General features: G+C 29.6%; 3 protein-coding genes across 12 annotated transcripts in view; 2 read left to right on the top strand and 1 right to left on the bottom strand.

The window, feature by feature from the left end:
• LOC119679812 (tropomodulin) overlaps positions 1 to 3,282 on the top strand; it is a 49,394-nt gene extending 46,112 nt beyond the window's left edge. For 3 of the 7 annotated variants that reach the window (XR_005252429.1, XR_005252431.1, XR_005252432.1), the window contains 2 exons: positions 1,094 to 1,352; positions 1,616 to 1,818. Coding sequence is in view for 1 of the 7 variants with exons in the window: in XM_038092368.1 (XP_037948296.1) it covers positions 1,616 to 1,695 (80 nt within the window). In the remaining 6 variants the exon portion in view is untranslated. Of the gene's footprint in view, positions 1 to 215; positions 524 to 1,093; positions 1,353 to 1,615; positions 1,819 to 2,608 lie in introns of those variants that run through there. The other 4 variants (XR_005252428.1, XR_005252427.1, XR_005252430.1 and 1 more) reach the window with 4 other exon arrangements.
• A 239-nt stretch (positions 3,283 to 3,521) lies between these two features.
• Positions 3,522 to 7,645, top strand: LOC119683840 (sodium-independent sulfate anion transporter-like). Of its 2 annotated transcripts, XM_038097705.1 has the most exons (6): positions 3,522 to 4,553; positions 5,533 to 6,310; positions 6,375 to 6,677; positions 6,733 to 6,878; positions 6,927 to 7,091; positions 7,163 to 7,265. In XM_038097705.1, the coding sequence occupies exons 1-6, from the start codon at positions 4,203 to 4,205 to the stop codon at positions 7,178 to 7,180; spliced, it is 1,761 nt and encodes a 586-aa protein (XP_037953633.1). In that variant the 5' UTR covers positions 3,522 to 4,202; the 3' UTR covers positions 7,181 to 7,265. The 2 variants fall into 2 exon arrangements, with proteins under 2 accessions (XP_037953633.1, XP_037953632.1); XM_038097704.1 differs by having other exon boundaries at positions 6,927 to 7,645.
• A 4,874-nt stretch (positions 7,646 to 12,519) lies between these two features.
• On the bottom strand, positions 12,520 to 22,568 carry LOC119685590 (sodium-independent sulfate anion transporter). Of its 3 annotated transcripts, none has more exons than XM_038099915.1 (6): positions 22,461 to 22,568; positions 14,935 to 15,333; positions 13,828 to 14,605; positions 13,457 to 13,759; positions 13,224 to 13,369; positions 12,520 to 13,162 (listed from the first exon to the last, which is right to left on the bottom strand). In XM_038099915.1, the coding sequence occupies exons 2-6, from the start codon at positions 15,280 to 15,282 to the stop codon at positions 12,821 to 12,823; spliced, it is 1,917 nt and encodes a 638-aa protein (XP_037955843.1). In that variant the 5' UTR covers positions 15,283 to 15,333; positions 22,461 to 22,568; the 3' UTR covers positions 12,520 to 12,820. The 3 variants fall into 3 exon arrangements, with proteins under 3 accessions (XP_037955843.1, XP_037955845.1, XP_037955844.1); XM_038099917.1 differs by lacking the exon at positions 22,461 to 22,568 and adding an exon at positions 17,396 to 17,581 and having other exon boundaries at positions 12,821 to 13,162; XM_038099916.1 differs by lacking the exon at positions 22,461 to 22,568 and adding an exon at positions 16,333 to 16,452 and having other exon boundaries at positions 12,821 to 13,162.
• Positions 22,569 to 23,396: the final 828 nt, after the last annotated feature.

Here is a 23,396-nt window from a genome sequence, read left to right as displayed (position 1 = left end):
ATTATAGATTGCATGAAAACATAAACACTTAATATTATATCTGTGAATTTGCATGAATCGCACAAGAAATCTATAATTTTAGATAAAATTTTTTAGCTTCAACACAAAAATCTACACAACAACACACCACAGTCAAATCATTTCTCATTTCCATATTGATGAAGATATTATAAATAATTAAGCCAAACTTTTTTTTATTTATTTAACATATTTAGGACAAATATCCATCTGAATGTAAATTAGTTTATAAAACATAAAAATATAAAACTTTATATATGCAAAAATTTAAGAACTAATTAATTCAACATTATACAATAAGTTATAAGTATATACAATTGAGACTATAAAACAAATCAGATAAAATAAATTGCGTATACATAAAAACTAATAGAAGAACTATTAAGAACAGCGCTTGGAAATTTTAAGCACACAAATAAATCATCGCAAGGACCTCTACATTCTAACCTATATACATGTATATATATGTATATGTGCGTGTGCGTGTGTGTGTGTATACATAAAAGTTTGTACTTCAGTTGGATAAGTTGATTAAGATGTTCTTGTTGTCGTTGTACTTGTTGTTGTTGTTATTATTATTATTATTATTGTTATTGTTAATATATAAAGATATAAAAATGATTTATATAAAAGCTTTTGAAAAATGTAGGATAATTATACTAACAATAACTTCTTGAGAAAGATTGGATTTAATTGTTTAAGAATATACGCAAAACACGATTAAAATTATCTAAGCTTAAATTTGGAATTTATTTATTAGTTAGTTACTGTTATGAACAAAACCAAAGCTAACTCCAGCGCTTTAACACATTTGCCCAATTAAATGGACTTTTTGAAGTAATTCAAAGAGTAATTCAAGAAGTAATTCAAATAAATGTATGAAATTGATGTAAACATGTTATATATATATTTTTGAATATTAACAAATTTATTATTAAAATGCACATTGTTTTTGAAAAATAATTATTTTTTTGTTGTTTTTGCTAACAACTTTTATCCAATTATCCTAATAATATTTTTGACTAATCGTAATATTTTTGTCTCCTTCTGTCTCTATTCTTGTGTTTATTTACAGTACGTGTCAACCGCCTCAACCAGCGTAAATAAATGTGTACCGAAAAACCTGAGATCCCGAACAACACCTGTATTGCCACCACTAAATATATTTAATTCTAAAAATACAATAACGATCAATAGAAACAAATTCAAATTAAGTAAGAGTCAATTTGCAGCTTTAGGAAATTTTGAAATTGATTAGTACAAACGATTTTGTCAATACAAACTACAGACCACGAGAAAGAAAGTCCCATTGTTGTTTGAAAAATCAGAAATAGGTAAAAATATTAAGTTTATATACATATATTTTATTTGTAATTATGTATTGTGCCTTTTTTAGGTTTAAATATGAATATTGTATTATTTTGTCATTATTGTCATTATTTTGTATCGTTTTTATCGTTAAATGCATAATATAATACGAATAATAATTGTTTTTTTCAATTTTTGGTGCAATAAAATAAACAGTATATGACCTATGACCTGGCTAAGGCCTTTCTAAGAAATGTGCTTTTATTAAAAGTTATATCTTACTTTGCAGGCGGGCGTCAACGTCGCGTGGGTCACTTTGGAAGAAATTACACCGTGGGAGTTTGGCAATATAAATCCTTTGAAGATTGATTTGAGTAGCAGCACTCGTCATATTTAAACTCTGCAAATCTGCAAATCGCACTTTATATTATATTTAAAGTAAAAATCAGGGACCGAAAATAACAGTTATTTTAAAATTTTTTATGAAAAAAAGCAGCAACAAAAAGTTGTCTAAACTCTTATTTAAGTAAATAGTTATCATTCTAATAACTTTTATCCTTAATATTATGCATGCTTTTTATATATGAGCTTTTTAAAATAAAACTCAAAAAATAATAATTAAATTTGATTTTTATTATATTCATCAAAAATAATAATTATTATATGCCTTTTATTTTTTTCGCGCAGAAATAACTCTTAAAATTTGCTTCTTATTTTAAAACGCACAAATAACTGGTATACTTGCGTTATGTAATATAAAAAGCAAGAGTATCGCTCAAATTCTGCGCGATATTTTTAAAATGAAAATATAAAATGCAAGTTTCATACAAGGTAGTTGTTTTTGCAATTCCATAGAAAATGTTTGAAAAGGTTGGTGCAGGTAAAGATTTAGTTCAGTTTTTTGTTTTTGTATTTTACATACAAATTTGTTCTCCTACAAAATGCGAAGATAAATACAAAATATGAATCCAAAATACAAAATACTCTTGCTTTTTATATTATATAACGCAAGTATACCAGTTATTTGTGCGTTTTAATATAAGAAGCAAATTTTAAGAGTTATTTCTGCGCGAAAAAAATAAAAGGCATATAATAATTATTATTTTTGATGAATATAATAAAAATCAAATTTAATTATTATTTTTTGAGTTTTATTTTAAAATGCATATGATAACAGTTATAAGATGATTTTTATTTTTTTTATGATAACTGTTACGGTCCCTGGTAAAAATCAAATATTTATACAAATTTCCTAACATTTACAGTCAAAATTTATTTACAGTTTTCTTTCTGTAACATTAACCGTTTTTTCTACGAAAATGTCTTAAATTTTATAAAGTGTATGTTATTTTAGAAAATTATATACCAAAATTGTATATAGAATTATGTACTGAAAATAAATACGAAAAAACGCTGCCAGAATGAGATCTATAGACATTTTAGTTATAGTTTATCTAAGTTTGATTACACATAAGCAAAATGAAATGAATTCGTCTGTTTGAAGAATTGCAAGCTATTGTAAAATGAAATATATATTTATTGGGTTCAGATATGTACGCACTTAAATAATATGAAAAGACATAAGCTCGGTTTTTTCGCAATATATATCCATTTATAGATATGTTTTTATCATAAAACATTAATAATAATACGTTTAAATATACCATTTACCACATAAATTTAATATTATATTTGAATTTGACAAAAACTTACGCTGATCGCTTGTGGCACGTTATAGTTTGATTTTCTACACCTTAAGTAAAGTTTTTTTTAAATTGTATAATTAATAAAAAATTTGTTTAATTTTACGTTTTCACTATTTTTATTTTAAGAAAGCAATACGCAGATATTTATTCATAATGTGCAAGTATCTCTATTTTGAATGGAGCAAATGAACAAAATTTGAATAATTCATATATTTAGAAGTTATAAATAAAATTAAAATATTTAACAGTTTCTGCATTAGAGTTTTATTGAGTTTTATTAAAAATAATAAAATATTAATTTCTTTTAAGTGAGGATTATGTAATGTAATTATATTTATTCATATCTTATAAAATCGCTTATACATTTAAAATATCTAAAAATAAAATAGCTTAAAATGTTATATGCATATTTATGATGGATGTTTCTTTTTACATACACATACACTCTTTACATTGTTTCAAGTTGTTTTGTATTGTTTTGAATTATGAAAATATTTTGTATTTAGTCACTTTGAGCGGCTGTAGTTTAAATATTTGATCAGTATGAATTGAGTTAACTGCCATCTGTGAGATGACAGAATTTGTTTAGAATAGAAAAAACTTGAATATTTTGGGTGTCACTTTAGTAGGTGCAAGATTGAATAACTGCTGACTATTAGTAAATCGATATCTATCATCGCTACGCAGCTGTTGGTATTTCTCAAATTACTGAACAATAATTGCAAAATTTATTTGTAAATAAAGTTAATTGGTCCATAATTTTCCGTGATCATAGTGTAGATACGCAACAAAGTTGGAGCAAAATAAATTTATCCAAATTTATTGAGTAAATAATAAGCGACATCGCGTTGTCATTCAAGATCAGCGGACAAAAGCGTATATGAAAAGAGTCAACCAGAATTTGTTTTATATTTTAATTTTATCTTAACATAATAAATCATGTCAAAATAAATACGAAAGGTGCTATAACACCTAATGTAGATGAAGATATCAAAAGTACGTAGACAGTGGTACAGTTTTCTCGTCTGCCATTTTCGTTATTTTCTAACGAGATCGAAGTGTTAGCGGACGTGTCGCACATTTATTCTCAAATAAAATACAAAGAATCTCATAAATAGTATATAGAAGTGTGGGTGCAATATTATTAAATGTACTAAGAATCAGAACAACATGTCTACATTAGAGAACCAAGCACCTTTTCGGAAAACTTCAAGAATAGAAGAACCAGTGGAGTCTCAATTCAATGGATCCACTGAATTTATATTGATAACGGATCATCAAACAACATTGCATAAAAGTTTAGAACAACTAGAAACAAAAACCGAAACCAGCTGTTGCAAAGCATACGTCAAAAATGTTTTCCGCAAAAAAACTTTGTATAAACGATTTCCTATTTTGCAATGGCTACCAAATTACACAACTACCGACGCAATCGGAGATCTGATAGCGGGAATAACAGTAGGGCTGACAGTTATCCCGCAGGGATTAGCTTACGCTGGAGTTGCAGGCTTACCATCAGAGGTTTGTTATCTTTATTTACATATAGGTTGTACAAAAGTGTTGTTTGATATCCTGAAACATGATAATATTATTGATGTTTTTTTTTGTGATCACGATTTCATTTGTGATAATGATCATGGGATTTGTGATAACATGAAACAGTGTGTAAATAAGTATAAAAGCTATAAAGTCACTAAATAATGATAAGAAAATTATCCGTTAACAAAAACGTTAATGTATTTTGTCACTTTGACCGCAGTTCGCTTCTTATTTTTAAAGATATAATACGCTTGTATTTATTGTGTTTTAACCAGTAAACGAAAATAAACTGTAAAATACCAAACACTATGTTTTCTATTTTCTGTTTAAAACCTAAACGAACAGTATACTAAATATGTAAAGTCTAAAGCGCGATGAAGACTATCATTTTTGAATGTCATTCAAGTTGTCATACAATTAAATATTTAACACAAATTTATAAGTGATGATTATAAGTAAATTTTTATTTGAAAAAATATTTTTAAATTTTATGTGTTAAATTAACGACGTAAGCCCAGTCTTAATAAAAAACGTGTTAAAAATTAGTCCTAATAACAATTTAGATTATTAAATCTAAATTTATGATATAACACTTTGTGCCCGCATTGTGCTTTTCTTTGTTAAAACATGTCATTAATACTATGTTCAGACAGACAAATTTCCTTAATTTCGTAAAAATGAAATAAAGTTAATTTCGAAGGTGTTCCTACTGCCTTAAATTAAGAAAATCGTATGTTTTTTGTTTACAAATCGAGTGTTAAAAATTACATGCTCCAAACACCATTTGTATCTGGGAAATTTTAAAAGTTGATTATTATATCTATAAAAAAAATGGCATTCAGTAGTTTTATTAGCTTTAATGGATTTCAGGGGATCTATTTCACAACTGTGAAAAATATACAGTATAGTGAATACAGTATACAATTTATCAAGACTTCTAAATAAGACTTTTTCTGTTTAGTATGGACTCTATGGATCTTTTATGGGCTGTTTTGTATATGTTTTGCTTGGCACTTGTAAGGACTCCACCATTGGCTCTACTGCGATAGCTTCCTTGCTTGTTTATCAAATCGCACAAGGAGTTTGGCAACGAGCAGTGTTACTCACATTCATTACTGGCATTATAGAAATTTTTATGGCTATATTTAAGTTGGGATTTCTTGTAGAATTCGTGTCGGGACCAGTAAGTGCTGGTTTTACAAGTGCAGTGGCTTTAATAATAAGCACATCACAAATTAAGAGCATGCTAGGTGTTAAAAGTGGAGGCACTACATTTCTTGAGCGCTGGATAACTATTATAAGAAACATTCGTAATATTCGAGTTCCTGATACGTTGCTTGGCATTAGCTGCGTTCTGATATTAATTGTGATGCGTTCTATCGGTCGAATTAAAATGGCGCCTAAGGTGTTGAAATGGTACCATAAGTTCATAAATAAATCGCTATGGTTCCTGGGTGTAACACGTAACGCATCATTAGTTATTCTTTGTACTGTAATTGTTTCTAAATTAGAAAAAGAAAACAATCATTACTTTCGTTTGACTGGCCATGTGCCATTGGGCTTGCCTGAGTTTGGTTTACCACCATTCTCTATTAATTCTGTACCTGCGAATGTTACCTTTGAAAATGAAGAAGTCAAGGGCGAAACATTTATGGAAATGATTAATAGTTTAGGTTACGGTCTAATTATTGTACCACTAATTGCGTTACTAGAAAACATTGCTGTTTGTAAAGCTTTTGGTAAGTTAAACAACTCATAACTATGATAACAGAAGTGATAAACATTGTTTCTAATCATCACCAGCAAAGGGAAAGCCTATTGACGCTACCCAGGAATTATTTGCGATTGGTGTATCTAATATTGCGAATTCACTTTGTAAAGGATACCGTGCGAACGGTGGTTTGGCACGATCAGCTGTAAATAATGCCAGTGGTGTACGCACTCCCATGGGAAACCTATACATAGGACTTGTTGTAGTTGTAGCACTAATGTATTTAACCGAATACTTTTATTACATTCCAAAAGCAGTGCTTGCCGCTATTATTATATCAGCAGTTATTTTCCAACTACAATATCATGTTATCGTGCCAATGTGGCGGAGCAAGCGTAAGTAAAATTTTTAATAACTCGTCATTGACTAATTTTGAGTCAATTATACTAGGTTCTGATCTGATTCCGGGTTTCGTGGCCTTCATAGCTTGTTTAGTTTTGCCGTTGGAAATTGGCATTTTAGTTGCTATCGGCGTAAATTTGCTGTTTATTCTGTACCATTCGGCTAGACCTAAGGTGTCACTGGAAACATTAGAAGTAATGACTTACGATATAATTATATGCTTTAATATTTTTTTTTTCTAGACCAATGATGGCTTGAAATTTTTGAAACTGACACCTGATCGGTGTCTTATATTTCCATCAGTTGAAAGTGTGCGTAATCTTGTTATTAAATCCGGTATAAAGACAACATTACCCGTTGTTATTGACTGTACTTATATTTATGGAGCTGATTTTACCGCTGCCAAGGTAATCTCTTCAATGATTGAAGACTTCAATAAACGTGATCAAAAAATAATTTTCTTTAACTTGAAACCAAGTGTGGTTCAGATTTTTGAAGGCCTCAATACGAAGTTGAAGCTATGTTATAATATACATGCACTATCGCAAGAACTTAAAGCAGGAACGGAACCTATTAACTTACCCGAAACAATTGTAATTGAAGGCGAAACAACAAGTCCGTGCAACGGTGGGATTGATTTAACCAAACTGTAATAATTTAGTAATTGCGTAAAAGAATAGATATTAATAATAATACAGTATATATGCATGTATTATAAATTATTTATTATTTCAAATTTCGAAGATATTGCGCATAATTGGTAAAATAACAAGCGTTAGTAAAATACAAAAATAACGACAACTATTGATAAATAGGAAAAAGAATGCAACTTTTGCTTTAATGATGTGAAGGACATATTGCATTTAATTTCAGAGTTATTGATTACAACGTTGTTAAATAAATAATACTGTAACACTGTAAATAAAGCGCACCTTAAAACTGACAATACATATTTTGTACAAATAATATTTTCTATTGTTGCCTCTAATAAACTATAATTATATATGTAGTATATCAAAAATAATAAATGTACTAAGATGTCGAAAGTCGAGATTAGTTTTTTAAAGCTTTTTCCGATAATGGACCATCAAGAGGTTCGCAAAAACAATTTACCTTAGCCAACGAACGCAATCCACACTTTCTGGATTATATAGGTCGTTTTAGTATAATATTAACAGAAATGTATTCATTTCACAGATTTTATTTTCTTGGTACTGACGCTACGTATAGCTATTCATTATATTTATCAATCGGTGGGTAATATATTTTAGGCATAAATATTTTTGTTAAACTAGTTTAGTCAAATTCTGAATTGATATTTTGGAACTTAAAGTACACTCATATTACATGTATAGTACCATGCTCGACTTATAATTATATTATAAATTATAATTATAATAATTATAATAATTATAATTATAAAGTTCGTTAGTTTTCATATTGGTGATATTCACAATATTCAGAATATTCAGACTTTCTTATAATTTCTGTGATATGTACAACTAATATGTAGTTTAACATCTTAACAGTTCAAAGCAAAATAGCTTTAAAAAGGTTTCGAACTATCAATTCATGATTTTTTCTTTATTCAATCCAATCTATAAGCCCCAATTATATCAATTTATAATACGGACTAATTTTTTACACTTCGTTTATTTGGGAACCAACGTAAACACCAAAAACGATATAGGATTAGAAAAAATGATATGCAGGGAGAAATCACTCTTGCCAACAGATGTTACTTCGGGCTAAGTAGGCAATTGATAAACAAATTCATTCTCTACAAATATCTCCTCATGCCTGCCCTGCTGTATGGTGCAGAAGCTTGGATAATATCCAACAGTTATGAGAAGACGTTAAGCGCATTGGTGAGAAAATTTCTTTCGAATTTATGGTTGGATCTATTGATTTATGGTCCTTAGCATGTTGGCAACGAGTATCAAATTATATGGAACGATGAGCTGTATGAGCTATGCCGCGATATAGTTAAGCACAAAAAAATTAAGCGACTTTAGTAGTTTGGTCAACACGTGTGAATTGAACTAATTGCTGTGGCTAGAAAGTTATTTGATTCGGCAGTGCTTGGTATCGGGCGTAAGTATTTCTGGTGAAATATCGAAATATCGAGCGATATGAAGGCGGCCGGTGCTGCCAACTGATGTCTGAAAGCCACTGAACGGCGTGACTGGCGGAAGCTACTTGAGGCTCACGTCTGCAATTACCAACTATACAAGTAAGTTTAGTTTCTTTATTGGTGTCATCAATGTGTATTTAATTTCATTTCACTTGGCTGTTTAATTGTCATCAATGCTTTATATGATAAGACAATCTCCACCTGATCAAATGCAAATTTCAAACTTTCAATCCCATTATCTATATCTCTCAATTAATTAATGCATTTTCAGCAATTACTTGACGTTCTTAAAAAAACTGCTACAGTAATTACATTTATTTTATAATTTTTCAACCATTAACATTTACGGATTTAATTTTTAATAAATAGAGTGACATAAGGTGGAGAGAGATGTTATAAATAAAAAAATTTTATTATAAAATTTCGATTAATAATAATTAAAATTTTGAACTTATGTATGGGTCATTCTTTTACAAATCGGACTCCTGTTTGACCTCATGTACTCCGATTTAGCTGAGGTCAATTATCTTAAAAACGCAGTAAATTTCAAGTTCCTATCATTTATAGAACTTGAGATATAGCACTTTGAAAATGTGTCTACAATGTCAATTCTCAAAACCGTATGGTTTATATCTCCTAGGAAAAAAATCACAAAATTTTTCCCGAGATACGGGTCTTCTTGTTTTATGAAAGGAGTTCATAATAAAAATTTCAGTCAAATCGGAGATCATGAGGTCAAAAATCCGTCTAGTTTGAAAAAGAATGACCGATATGCATGTTATTATTGAAATTATGTGCATCAGGTGAATTCGCTCTTATAATGTAGGGTACACAGCAAAAAGTAAGCATTAGCCCAGCGGGACTTTCAGCTCTGAGGTATTCGATTGTTTCAGCGCTGAATGGTAATGCCTTGCGCTGATTAAGGGAAACTCCTAATTACTTTAACACGTGCATGTCATTGCGGGCAGGCGCTGAATCGTTCGCTTACCTTTTCGAATTTGTAATGCAACATATCAGCGCTGACATGTTAGCTTATTTTTTCAATTTTGCCTATGCTATTGATTTTTAAATAAAATACTAAAAATTTTTTTGAATGAATTATATTTTATATTTATGTTTTATAAAATTAAAATATTAATATTTACATAAAACAATATAATATATTTACAGAGAACAGAGAACATAGACGTATTTTTTTTTTTGGTAAAGCACTTCTGTCCGAAAAAGTTAAAGTCTTGTTAAACGGTAGCAATATTTATAACCTGTACAAATTTCTAACAGAAGATTAATTATTGATGAATTTATATGAATTATAATGAAACACCACTTTTTGTATGCTAATATGACACACAACAAATATGCTATTGTCAAATAAGATTTTAAGTAAAATTCTAAAATTTTTGTAAGTGCTGTATGAATTTTTTTGAATCAATAAATAATAATAATAATAATAATAATAATACTTACAGTTAGTTTATGTTAAATTCACAAATTATATTTTATTTATATTTTTAGATTCACAAATTATATTTTTGATTTTATTTTGATTTTAAAAATTAAAAATTGGTCACTGCACTAATATGACGCACTTCATTAAAATCAAAAGCAGACTAAATGTATACAATGCAGGCAAAACTAGGAATTTTTCGTATTTATATTCTCTTCTTCTTCATTCTTTTATAATTTCAACCCCGAAATTAACTATGTCGAACACAAAACAAAGAAAAATAAAAACGAAGAGCTATTACCTCCTCGCTTACTTTTTCAGCGCTGGCATAATGGTGCCGCTGGGTAGTTACAGACAAAATAGAGTTATTTGGAACTGATGGTACGGATAAATAGCAACACTTTTTCTACTCTTCTTTGTTATAAAACACTTAATAAATGTCTTTATATGCATGGGTAGGCGAGACAATAGTTTTGAAGGTGATGTATAGACCTTTTTTTTTGTGCTTTTTATTTTTCAAATATATGATTGGCTTTGTGTGCTTTTGATGCACAAGTTTTTCAAAATTATTTTAAATTTGTTTTTTGATGAAATTTAATATTGGCCTCAAAGAAATATTATATAGGGTTTGAATATTATGAGGCAACTAAGCACTTACAGTAGCGCAACCATGGCTGTTGTTAGTATAAATGCTATTAATATACTTGGCAGTGAAGACATTGTTGTGCCTTATAGTAGCAATAGTATATCTAATACTATTGATGTTAAACTTGTCCTGCTACTTTATGTTAAAGTAAAAGATGCGTCTTTCTTGTTTGATAATCATTTTTATTCTGAATCATTTTTATACGGAACAGCACTGACATATTAGACGAAACACACTAAAACATTCTTACATTAATAATTTTACAATAATATCTAACAATTGTAGTAGAAATGCATAATAACCATGAAGTATATTAATAATCATCATGTTGTTTAGTTATTAACTATGATTTATATTTTAACATATATAATTGTATTATGTTCAATTTTTTTATTATTATGAATAAAATAGAACTATTGACTTAATTTAATTTAATCGTATAAAATAGAATAATTAACTACATTTAATTTAATCATATAAAATATATTGATCATATAAAATTTATATCAATTCTATATATTTAATAACTAATAATTTAAAAGGATTTGTATTTTGAATAATGAATTAATTAGTATTTTTGTAGAATTAATTGTATTACATTATATTACCTCTGTATATACATATATTTGTGTTAAATACATTTTACTCCCAATAAAACCGATTATGCACTTTATAATTAAACATATATTAAGTACAGTGTACCAATGCTATTCATATAATGTGTCTATATACAATTAATCGTTGCTTCCAATTTACTGTGGCTATCAAAATTAACATAAGATATAATTTTAAACTGATAGCCCAAAATGCCACAACGAAATCATCTTCAATAAATGTCGATGTGATAATATATACAGACATAACATACACTATTTGGTTTTGTATTACTGCCTATCTTTGTAGCATGTTTTCTTCCATTCATGAACAACCTGTATAATCCAGAAAGTGTGGATTGCGAAGGTTGGCTAAGGGAAATTGCAGTTGTAAACCTCTTGATGGTCCATTTTGGAAAAGGCTCTAAAAAGCTGAGAGCGCCTTGCGACGTCTTATTACATTTATTATTGTCAATAAATGTAGGTCTGTATTTGAAAAATTTAATAGGGCAGAAGTTTAACTTTTGGTGCATTTGATTTAAAAAATTATTAACTAATAATTTAATCGCAAAAATACTTTCAAAGATTGAAAGCTACTCGAAACAGGTATATGGTAGCCAAAAATTCAATTCATAGAGAAGGAATCTTTATTGTAGTTTTCATATTATTGTTTGAATCCCTATAATTAAAAATAATTTATTCGTTGTATTTGACTTTAAATAAAAATTAAGTAGAAAATTTTATCTGGATCTGATTATAAGTTCAAACTTAACCAATGACGAAGTGCTGGAAAAGATAATTCCTTTCATAATTCCTATTTGAAAATTTGTTATTAAAAAGTATTTCTTACACCTTTTAGCTGTTGTACATTTCTTCTAGAGTTGATTTAGAAAGTTCGTAATATTACAATAATAGAAATAAATTGTCAGAAAAAAACTAATACAAATGTATTACTTTTTATTTTATTGCTAAAACTAATTAATCAAAAATGTAATGTATACTGTTATTATTAAAAAAAAAAGATTATTTTTGGTTTAAGCTTAATATTTACATTTACTCAGTACCTATGAAAACTATAATACTATTCGCATATTAACATTAATTAAAATATTCTAAGTTTGTTTTGCTAACGGGCAGCATTTATCTTCATTGAGAAAAAAAACTAGTTGAACTTAGATGATGCTCCCATTTAAATTAGCAATTTTAATTCACCTATCTAATAAGTTAATTTATTCTTCAAACTAGTAAGTAATCGAAACGCCTTATTATGTTAGTTAATTGAAATGTTTTCCTACATTGGTTGATTTTAATCTCACTTATTGGATTGATTGATGAGCCTTTCCTGAAAGCTCCATTTCCAAAGAGTTCATATCATACAACACGACTAAATCCTTATTGAGTCCAACAAATACTTGGGCAACACGCGGTTGTAAGTTGTAGAAAAATATCTTCTGATTTCTTGCTTGAAACTCGCCGATCATTGTTGAAACGACTTTAGCGGCTGTAAAGTCTGCGCCATAAATGTGAGTGCAATCAATAATCACCGGTAACGTGGACTTTCGGCCTTGTTTGTTGATAACATTTCGGACAAACTCTACTGAGGGAAAGATTAGACAACGATCTGGAGTAAGCATCAAGTAATTTATGTCATTAGAGGTCTGTAAAATGAAAAGCAGTGCTTGTCAATAAAATACTAATTACTTCCAATGAAAATCTTACTGTTAGCGTTTCTACACGCAACTTAGGACGAGCAGCATGATATAATATGAAGACTACATTAATTCCAATTCCAACGAGTATTCCGATTTGTAATGGTAGTACCAGACAGGCAATAAACGCCGCAATCCCAGGTATAAGATCAGTTTCTGCGGGATGAAAGATAAATGGATTTTTTTCATGGTGATTGTATAACACATATTTTGTACACAAAATTTAGACTATGTTATTCTTACTTTTAGTCCTCCACATTGGTTTAATTACTCGGTATTGTATCATAAAAATAACTGCGGCCACTATAATTGCCGCAAGCGTCGCCTTTGGTATATAATAAAATGCAGGAGTCAGGTAGAGCAGTGCGATGATAACAATCACGCCAGTATATAAATTAGATAATTGAGTACGACATCCACTGGCATTTAGTACAGCACCACGCGCTATACCACCATTGCCTCGAAAACCCTGTACAAAGGAATTCGCTACATTACAGACACCAATTGCAATTAATTCCTGAGTAGCGTCACAAGGCTTTCCATTTGCTGTTAAATATTTAAAATAGTACGTCAATTTTAAATTTAATATAAACCATTATATGATAATAGCTTACCAAAAGCTTGAACTACAGCCATGTTTTCTAAAAGTGATATCAAGGGTACAACAATCAGTCCTGATCCTAAATTGCTTACCATTTGCCCAAAATTTTCATATGTGGATACAGTCTCTCCAGTTGTTGTATTTGATATAGTAATCAAAGAAAAGGGCGGCAATTGAAAATTCGGAAGTCCTTTCGGTACATAGCCAACCATACGAAATAAATCATTTCCAGAATTCAACAAATAGTATCCAAAACCCGAAGCCGCACAAACTAAAACAGCATTGCGAGATGTGCCAATTAACCAAAACAGTCCGGTTAAAAACTTCTGCCATCCTTTTTTACCCTCCTTGGGTCCGAATGTCGTGCTGGCCATTACCCTCATAGTTAGTAATACAACTATACAACAAAGTCCTAGAGCCGCGTCATACCAACTTATATTATGAATATCATTCACAATGGAAATCCACATATCCAGAAAAGTGACGCCTTTAGTGTTAACACCAAGAATGTCTTTAAGCTGCGATGTAAATATAATCAAGGAAACTGCGCTTGTGAATCCAGCACTCACAGGTCCTGATACGAAGTCAATTAAAAATCCTAGTTGAAAAACTCCCATACATATTTCTATGAGGCCAGTTAAAAATGTTAACAATACTGCCCGCTCCCAACTACCTTGTGCAGTTTGAAATGTTAGTAGCGCTGATATGGCCGTTGGTCCCACTGGTACATCTTTACTAGATCCAATAAATATGTAAATGAAACAACCAAGAAAACATCCATATAGACCGTACTGTAAACAATTAGAATGGTAAAATTATAAAAAAAATTGATGTACAAAGATTTCATAAACAATTTTGTGGTGAAAATGATTCTTATTTAATATTATTTTTAGTTATTTTTCAGTTCTGTGATTATTTTTCACCACATTCGACAGAAATTTATATTAGTTAGTATTACTTATGAATGAATGTTTCAGCAATATATAACTATATAAATTTCAATATTTAAATGCGTTGTATAATTTATATAATGTATTCAAAATAATTTTATACTATTTATATTCATAATCAGCAAAATGTTATGTAATTTTTATAAAAACTCTGTAATATTGCGACTAACCTGCAAATCTAGACCAGCGATGCCTGCATACGCCAATCCTTGTGGAATTACTGTAAGACCCACCGTTATACCAGCAACGAAGTCTCCAATAAAATCGTGTCGATTATATTTTGGAAGCCAGGTCAGGATGGGCATGCGTTTGTATAAAGTTTTTTTCCGAAAAACATTTGCTGATGTTTGCTTTATCCATTCACAAGAAACTTGCCAGCAACTTAACGAGTTCTTCGGATCATCCTCCTGTATTATACAATCACTGGAACCATTGTATAAGCCGCTTGGCGGTATATTTAGAGAAATTTCTGAACCGGTGCTCCCACTTTCTCTTGTAGATGACGCATCCACACGCATTTTATTTCTCTTTCTTTGCAGCTACTGAATCACAGTGGTTCAATTTCCTTTCTACAACCGAAACAAGATTTATCTATTAAAACAGAGATTTGTCTATTAAATTCGAAATATGAAAAGAATGAACAGTTTCTTCCGCTCCGTTTTACTTTGAACTCTTCGCAATAAAGTTTGCAAAGCTAATGAAACGCCACTACACAACTCACAAGCGAAATAAGCATCGGCGCTTGTCGGCTTCTTGTCGATCGAACTTGATCCCATCGACTCATCTCCCAATGTTGGCTGTAAAGCTTCTCTATGTAGTTGTGCTGTAGCTCATCTGGGTGAATTCTGACCAGTCTGTTGTGTGCCTTAGCCACCTGCCTTGCTGCGGGCACTACGTGCTACAATATGACGTCGCGAGTATGTGCTCGTTGAGTTCATATATAAAGAGTCTGTCATGACGAATGCAAATGCGATAGAAATTATCACTTCAGAATGTAATGCGCATATGAAATTGTTTTCTACGTCTCAAATCAGAAATGGTTATATTTTCTACTTCTGGGAAGAACCAAAAGCGCTACCATTATCAGTTGTGAATATCTTTTCTATCTCAAAGCCTAAAATTTGACAAAACTTAATGATTCTGCATTCATCAGAACTGTAAATGCCTGATTCTTTTTGAATTGCCTAACTTGAATTGAGCATGTGCTACGACAAGCACTTGCACAGTTTTCTGTTTCTGTATCTGTATCTGTATCTTTTCTGTAAACAAGTTAGCGTGCAACTTTTTAGTTGACCACAACTCAGCGTAAAAAGAAAAAATAGATAAACTCACTAAAACTTTTTTAAGTTTTTTAATGATATCAATTAATTACTGGTATAAGTATTAGTAACCGTGCAGCAAATTTATATTTTTATGAGATTGTAATAATCTGTATGATGACGTTGCTATGAATATTATTTAAGAGAGTACTAATTTGTTTTAAAAACATTTTTTCCATTGCACATCTCTTATTTGACATTATTTCAAATCGCAGCAGTAAAAAGAGTTTTAATAAATAAAGTACTAACCAGTCCTGGGTAGAAAGAACTTTGTCGAGATATATTTCATTTCTTCATTTCTTCTTCATCATTTTTATAGTATATACACTGACAGAAAAGGGCTTAGAGGGTTGCGTTTAAAGTTTCAGAGTAAACTTGATCGTTTTAAAATATATTTTCCCTCGTACAAATATAATACGTTGCATTGAAAGTTTTAAATAAAAAATAAAAATTTTAAATCAGTCATCTACAAAAATTTTTAAAAGAAATATAAAAAACATTGTTAAAACGTTGTATTTCTTTTCTAAGAAAACAAATTTCATAAATTAAATCGGCAATATGGCATAATTGCCAATTTTATGGTAGTTTAATTGAGAAGTGAAATGAAATTTTTTACTCTTGCAAATTTTAATTCACCGCATTTTCAAAACCAAAATAAAAAGGAAATTTATGCTACCAGAAAAAAAAATTTTTTGAACTTTAGAATTCTTAGGCGGTGGAGTTAAATTCTTGTATATATTTAGGTAGAGCGTGAACAACCATGCTGCTTTGGACCGTGAAGGACAAGCCCCCTCAGTTGATGGATCTCTATCTTAAAGAAGATCATACACATCTCCACCCATAGCGCTCTACAATCGGGGCCACTACGACCCTGAGGATAGAGTCTGCAATTAGCTAGACCTTCCGTTAATCTGCGCCAACCCCACCCCCTGCACTTATAGGTAACATCTCTTCTAAGGGAGTTTGGCCATGTTTTCCGGCTTCGATAAATTTAACTTGCTAAATACAATGCCTATCTACAATCGTCTTTGCCTTTGATTACTAAATGGGGTTGTATCCGCTGAACGCGACTGCAATTTTCAGTAATCATTTCTAAGAGGTGATTCAAGTTCCACACTGTGACTTTCAATGTTTTCCACCTACAGCAAATTAATAAAAAAAGTTTTAATAGAGCAAATTCCCTATCATCTCTATCTACAGCTGTATTCATTTTAACCTTAACCGTAATCTTGTTCTCAGTACACTTCGTTTACCCTCTCCATAACAATACTCAATATAGTAATGGTTTTTGACTTCTATAAATTGGACTTACCAAATGTTAAACCTATTGATGCATTGATTTCTGGATAGGATTTCACCCAGTAATCTCTCACAGACGACGGAATGGTTTCTTTGCCATAATTCGCTTCTTTTATTATGTTCAAGACTCAAACTTGCATTAAAAAAAGGGAATTTATTATATATCGTGTTTGTATCCTGTTCGAGATGGGTTTCATAGCGTTTCTTCGTTTATTTTTTTTTAATTTAAGATCATTTTTTTTTTAAATTGTTATAATATTTTCCTGTTAGGATTTTAAAAATTTTTTTTGAATTATTTAATTTTAAATCAATTTCAATACATCCCTTTTAAGATTTAAAAGATTTTTTTTAAAAAGTAGGTTCAAACTTTTTATCACAATTTATAAAATACGCAAAGAGTTTTCGTTCAGTTTTTTGAATCTTATTTTCGGAATGTAGATAACTTTTGTTAAAATGTGAATTTAAAAAATTTTCAAAATAAAATTATTTGTCATGTTTAATATAGGAAGAAGGTGTTACTTTGGTACCAATTGCAAAAGGCATTAATCGAAAACCAAAAACACCAGCTCTTGATATTTTACTAGGTTTTACTTATTGCGTAGCATGGTTAAAAGGTTATGCGCATGTTCCTTCTGATATGGCATCAGTATAATTTATTTCTCTGAAATTAATTTAAAAAAAAGAAACTATCGTTGTAAAATGTAAAAACTCCTATTATCTTTGGAAGAACAATATAGGATAACACCCTGACATAAACTGAAATATTCACTATACAAAATCTGCATGATTCTAGGTAAGCAATTAAAATATTGCTCAGACCCTACTGCTTCTGAATGAACAACAAAAGCTTATTAGTGAGAGAGTTTTTTGGTTCTTTTCGATTGAGTTAGATAAAGAAAATGATTTACATTTTAACTGTTTTAAAAAAAATTAATTTTAATTAATTAATATTTTAAGAATATTTTTCTTTCAAATCGATAACTCAATCGATTCATAAAATAGACCTAACATTTTTAATATTTCCTTGCCTGCTCTTCTTTAACCGCAGCCATTAATTATGACTGAAAATAAAAATAAATTACTAAGAAAATGTAGTTATTTCATATTTTCATGCAGTCTTCGCAATATTGTAATAGTTCAGTATTTTATTTTTTATTTACAAACTTATCCATTCACTATAACTGCAAAAGTAGTATTCTATGTGCTTTTCTGCTAACTTCCCGGTCGGCACCCTTCCAATAAATAAAACAACAAAGAAGAAGAAACTATTTCAAATCAGAATCGCAGAAGGTCACGTGTTGATTTTTTAATTTAAGTCGATAATGACTAACAAAACTTTTTTCAGTGGGAAATTCAAGATTTTTCAAATCACATATCTTTTTTATTCAGTTTCCAGTTAATTATGTAAATTTTATATTTCTTATAAGCTTAAAGTGTTGTTTTCACAAACTTTAAATGGAAAAGGTGACTTTTTAAACCCTTCTTGGTTGAACTACATTTATTACATTTGTAACTGCAAACCCGAGTTAATGGCTTTGGCTTGATAAATATAATATCAAGTTTTGGTAAAAAAGAATGAGGCTTAATTAAGTTAAGTGTTGAAATCTCTACTAACTTAACTTTTGAGCAAAAAAGGGAACTATACCAACGGAGTCATGTGCCCGAATTTATGATTACCCAAATGTAATTAAATTCACAGGCGCTGAAAAGAAGTGCAAGACTTGTCTCTTGTAATTTTTGTAGTCAAGAAGGAAAGAAAGTGGCTTCATATAAATTCCTCTAAACTAACCTTGTTCTTCGGTTAGGACAGCGAAATTTTAATAACTGAAAAAAAAAAATTTCCTTTGGGGATTGTTAATTGCTTCAGTCTTTCTTTAATGTGAAATTTGAAAGCACTGATCATGTGACGAGCACAATTTACTCTGAACTTATTGTTAATCATCACGTGAGTACATTTCATTATAAATTTTTTTCCACCTAAACAAACACAATTAAGTTTAAAAATTATTTCACAAAAAGTAAAATAAAATTGCTTATTTCGAAAAACCAAAGGGAATTTGGATATAAAAAATGCCGCAAACGATCTGCTCGTATTACCGGCTGAATAAATCTTAATTGACGGCAGAGTATTGAGTGTGGAATTATTACTTTTCAGCAATAGGAAGAAGCATTCCGCATAAAAGGTGCCGACGGCTATATTTAATATTAAACAAGATATTTGATAAATATAGGTAATTATTAATTAAAAACCCTTAAGCTATTTTCTTCTTTCTACCATATTAGATATAACGTAAGAGTTGAATATATTATTATTAAATTTTATTTTAATCTATGTAAATAATTTTATTTATGAAAAATTTTATCTCTGCCAATGGAAACATAAATAGAGGATATTTTTTGCATCAGTTTTTTTCAAATCAATTTTAATAAAATTTGTTCGGATTTATTTTTTTAAAATTTTTTTGTGACATGTCTGTGAGGTCTAACAGTCTACTGAGATTTGTCAGTCACATATGTATGCAAAATAGATTATGAATATTAATGAGATAATAACTTTATAGAAATATAAATATTATTTAAATACAAAAATGTGTGTACCAATGTGTGTAACATTATATTTGGTTTATTCAAAAATCACGTGTTTGTTTTGCTTTGATTTTAATATAAAAAAATTTGTTTTTGGAAAGAAATCAGAATAACCACTAAATAAAAAATGTTTTTATGTCTGAATTGGTCACATGAAATGCATATATAAAGACTTAAGTCTACTAAGCGCGCGCTCCGTAACTAATTTCGCAATACATACAAATTTAACAAAATAATTTTGGAATTTAGTCAGAATAATAAATATACATTGAAATATCTCAACAAAAAGAGTAAGAGAGGAATCCGAGTACCACAATTCGCACTACTATTCTTTAAAATGACATATTGCATTCAAATCAAAGCAAGGTACGAGAAAAAGGAAAGAATCCTTAGTCAACTTATAATAGTATTGTAATTAAGAAACTCAATTCAATAGTAGCTGATGGCGGAAATAATAAACAAATTGAAAAGGCTTTGAAAGATTGATAGATTTCCATTGAATGACATAAGTTCCTAAGCGAATTGACCGCAGAGTCAATTCGCTAACATAAATGACTATTACGAAGACTAAAGTGGAAAATTCAAAACTAGAAAGTCACATACTTCGCACTCTTCAGTGAAGGCAATAAAGCGTTTTATAAATCTTTACATTTCGAATTATCCCCAACACTCAAAAATGGGACCAGATGTCCAATTTCTGAATGCCATTCAACTTAACATATATTTGGATCATTTTCAGTCCACAAAAGTGAATTATACGCAATTCGATTCTACGACATGACATTTTTGTTGAAATTTTTAATTAGCGCCTAGTCCACATGTCCATATGTCCACAATTCTAAATTTCGTTTGCTAATACAATTTCAACTTAATTTAATAAATATTGAAAATATGCAAATTATATTTGAATTAATATTAACATAACTAGCATAATTTTGGATATCTGCTTCCATATAATTTCGTAAATTCCTATATAAGCGGTAGGTGATCGCTGTGACGAATGAAAAAAGTATTGTTACATTTTATATATAATGTCATTGAAAGGAAATGGTATTACTCATAATAATACATTTATGAAAATAGGAATCCTTCAACCTTGAATTTGCCTTTTTTTTTAGAAAAGTACGATAATGGCGACCTTATATAAGCAGAGCAGGTGACTTTAGTTTTTGTCATTCAAAAATAGTAAAATAATAATAATAAAAAAATATAAAACTAACGGTAAACAAGTGCTAATTAAGTAATCGCTTGTGTTGGGCGTAATTATTAAGCAATAAACTATAATTTGCATAAAAACACAGATTAAACTTTATCGCGGTTTACATTGGGTAAACATCAACTTCGGTCAAGATTAATCTTCACTTCTAAATCACTAAATCACTAAATCATATCACATTTTACACAGCAACGTCAATTTTACAATAGACAGTAATTAAAACTGAACTGTTTGTTCATGTACTCCACGAAGCCCGCGATTAAGTAGCTTAAAATCAAATGGAGTTGTTTATTTAATTAATTAAATTTGTTTGTTCAACTACATTCAATCGATTGAATGTAGTTGTAGTTTGAACGCCATAGTCCAAGATCAATATTTGGTGTTTGTCAAGTAACTAAAAAAACCACAATTTGCCAGATTTATTGTACACACAAATGTTAGGTGCCGTTCTAAAAGATATACAGCAGCGGTTATAATTAACGAAGGGGAAACAATTATCCCAAAAATATACATTGACGTACGCCTCGACGGACTCGTAAATTACTTGTTAACAAGATTTATAAATTAGCAACCATTTGTGAATGATAAAGAATATAGGTAAAAGTTGAAATCAAAATAGAAATGTCCATACATGACATTTTGTATAATGAATGATAACGACATAATCATATTTGCGGAAAAAATCAAACAAAATGTTAATGAAATATTTAAGAGTTTTTTGACAAAAAATATTAACAATTCGATTGATTCGGCATTCGATTGATGAATGCTAAAAAGATATTCAGTGTTTGATTATAAACAAATAATTACTCGCAGTTTGAAAAGTAACTTACTTTGGTTCTTAATATACCAAAGTAGCTGGTTTTTAGATCCTTTGCAATAGGTTTTCTTCCCTACATGCACTTACATTTTTGCTTGTATGTATACGAAATTAATTATTACTCTTTCTCTTTGCTAATGATGAGCACCTGTTATGCGTATTTATAGTTTAATTAAGGACTTTGATAAGGCTCTTTGAGCAATGACTACACTTTTCATAAGTGTAGCCTTTCAATCTAAAATATGAGGTACCATAGCTCAACGTCTATTAATTGGAATAATACATGTTTTATTGCTCATAATGTCAGTGAGTAAATAGACCGAAGACTTAGTTCATAGTAGACGATTAAATTAAAAATATTTTAGTGATATTATTGAGTTCAGAGTTTTGAATTTATTCAAAAAAAAAATTATGCGTTTTGTGTTATGAATTTTATAAAAAAAAACAGATACACACCAGAAAATGTTATGTTATCCTTTCTATTGTATGTCAGATGGGAAAATATCGCGTTCACTCCGCTTCTTTTGTTATCCGGTGCAATCACAACTGAAAACTGCTTGAGAATTCGGAGGTGCTTTATTAAATTATTTTCCCGTTCCTTTGATGTTTGAGATAATACAAGTACGAAGTGATAAGAATGTGAGTAAATATTGTATCTTGCAGAAAAAAAATTAATTACAATAAATACAATAAAATAATACAGACGGTGACAACAGTTATATGTTTTATACATTCAACGATTTCGTTTTATTCCCTTGTGTAAGCTTCACTCTCTCCTGATTGAAGGTTGATATAGGGTGAAAAATGTAATAAAAAGTTAAACTTATTAAAGATTTAGAAATTCAAAAACAGTAGCACTTTTTTACATATGTAATTTCCTCATCTATCTGTGAATGTTAAATGAACTGTGAATGAATGCTGATCGTTCCTTTCAACTGGATCCGAAGAGGCTTTTATATATGTATGGATGTACCTAATTGTGATATTCTTATTAAGTTAATATTAATATGCCTGCTAAGTGTTTAGTACTTCAGTGCTTATTTGCATTTGATTAATAATTTAGCAAATTAAGAAATAATTCCACACATATAGTACATACAGTTGGACAAAATTTCATACATATTACTGTGTAATATGACTCAATGAAGACTATTAGATAAGAAAATATTTTTAAGATGAATGCACGATGGTAGGAAAGCGACCACTTACTATATGTGATACTTATGTACTAAATTCTTAAAATTATTGTTATCAGTCAGCAGTTTTATCTTTTGATTCTATATTGGGGCAGCTGCTATTTAATCTGGCACAAATGTATCACTTGATGCGAAATTGTGTTGCACACAAATACCAGCTGCAGATCATTTAAAGCTGTTTAAATGCAAATACTTG

Source organism: Teleopsis dalmanni, chromosome 2 (assembly GCF_002237135.1).
Source record: "Teleopsis dalmanni isolate 2A chromosome 2, ASM223713v2, whole genome shotgun sequence".
NCBI classification, from domain to species: domain Eukaryota; kingdom Metazoa; phylum Arthropoda; class Insecta; order Diptera; family Diopsidae; genus Teleopsis; species Teleopsis dalmanni.
The sequence above is the reverse complement of the archived record's forward strand: the minus strand, read 5'-3'. Positions and strand labels throughout refer to the sequence as shown.

Excerpts from the sequence above, each read along its gene's own strand:
- LOC119683840 (XM_038097704.1), top strand. The coding sequence starts at position 4,203 with ATGTCTACATTAGAGAACCAAGCACCTTTTCGGAAAACTTCAAGAATA. Across the intron at positions 4,554-5,532 it reads TTGCAGGCTTACCATCAGAG|TATGGACTCTATGGATCTTT; the intron begins GTTTGTTATCTT and ends TTTTCTGTTTAG. Across the intron at positions 6,311-6,374 it reads TGCTGTTTGTAAAGCTTTTG|CAAAGGGAAAGCCTATTGAC; the intron begins GTAAGTTAAACA and ends AATCATCACCAG.
- LOC119685590 (XM_038099915.1), bottom strand. The coding sequence starts at position 15,282 with ATGCGTGTGGATGCGTCATCTACAAGAGAAAGTGGGAGCACCGGTTCA. Across the intron at positions 14,606-14,934 it reads TCGCTGGTCTAGATTTGCAG|TACGGTCTATATGGATGTTT; the intron begins GTTAGTCGCAAT and ends AATTGTTTACAG. Across the intron at positions 13,760-13,827 it reads GGCTGTAGTTCAAGCTTTTG|CAAATGGAAAGCCTTGTGAC; the intron begins GTAAGCTATTAT and ends AATATTTAACAG.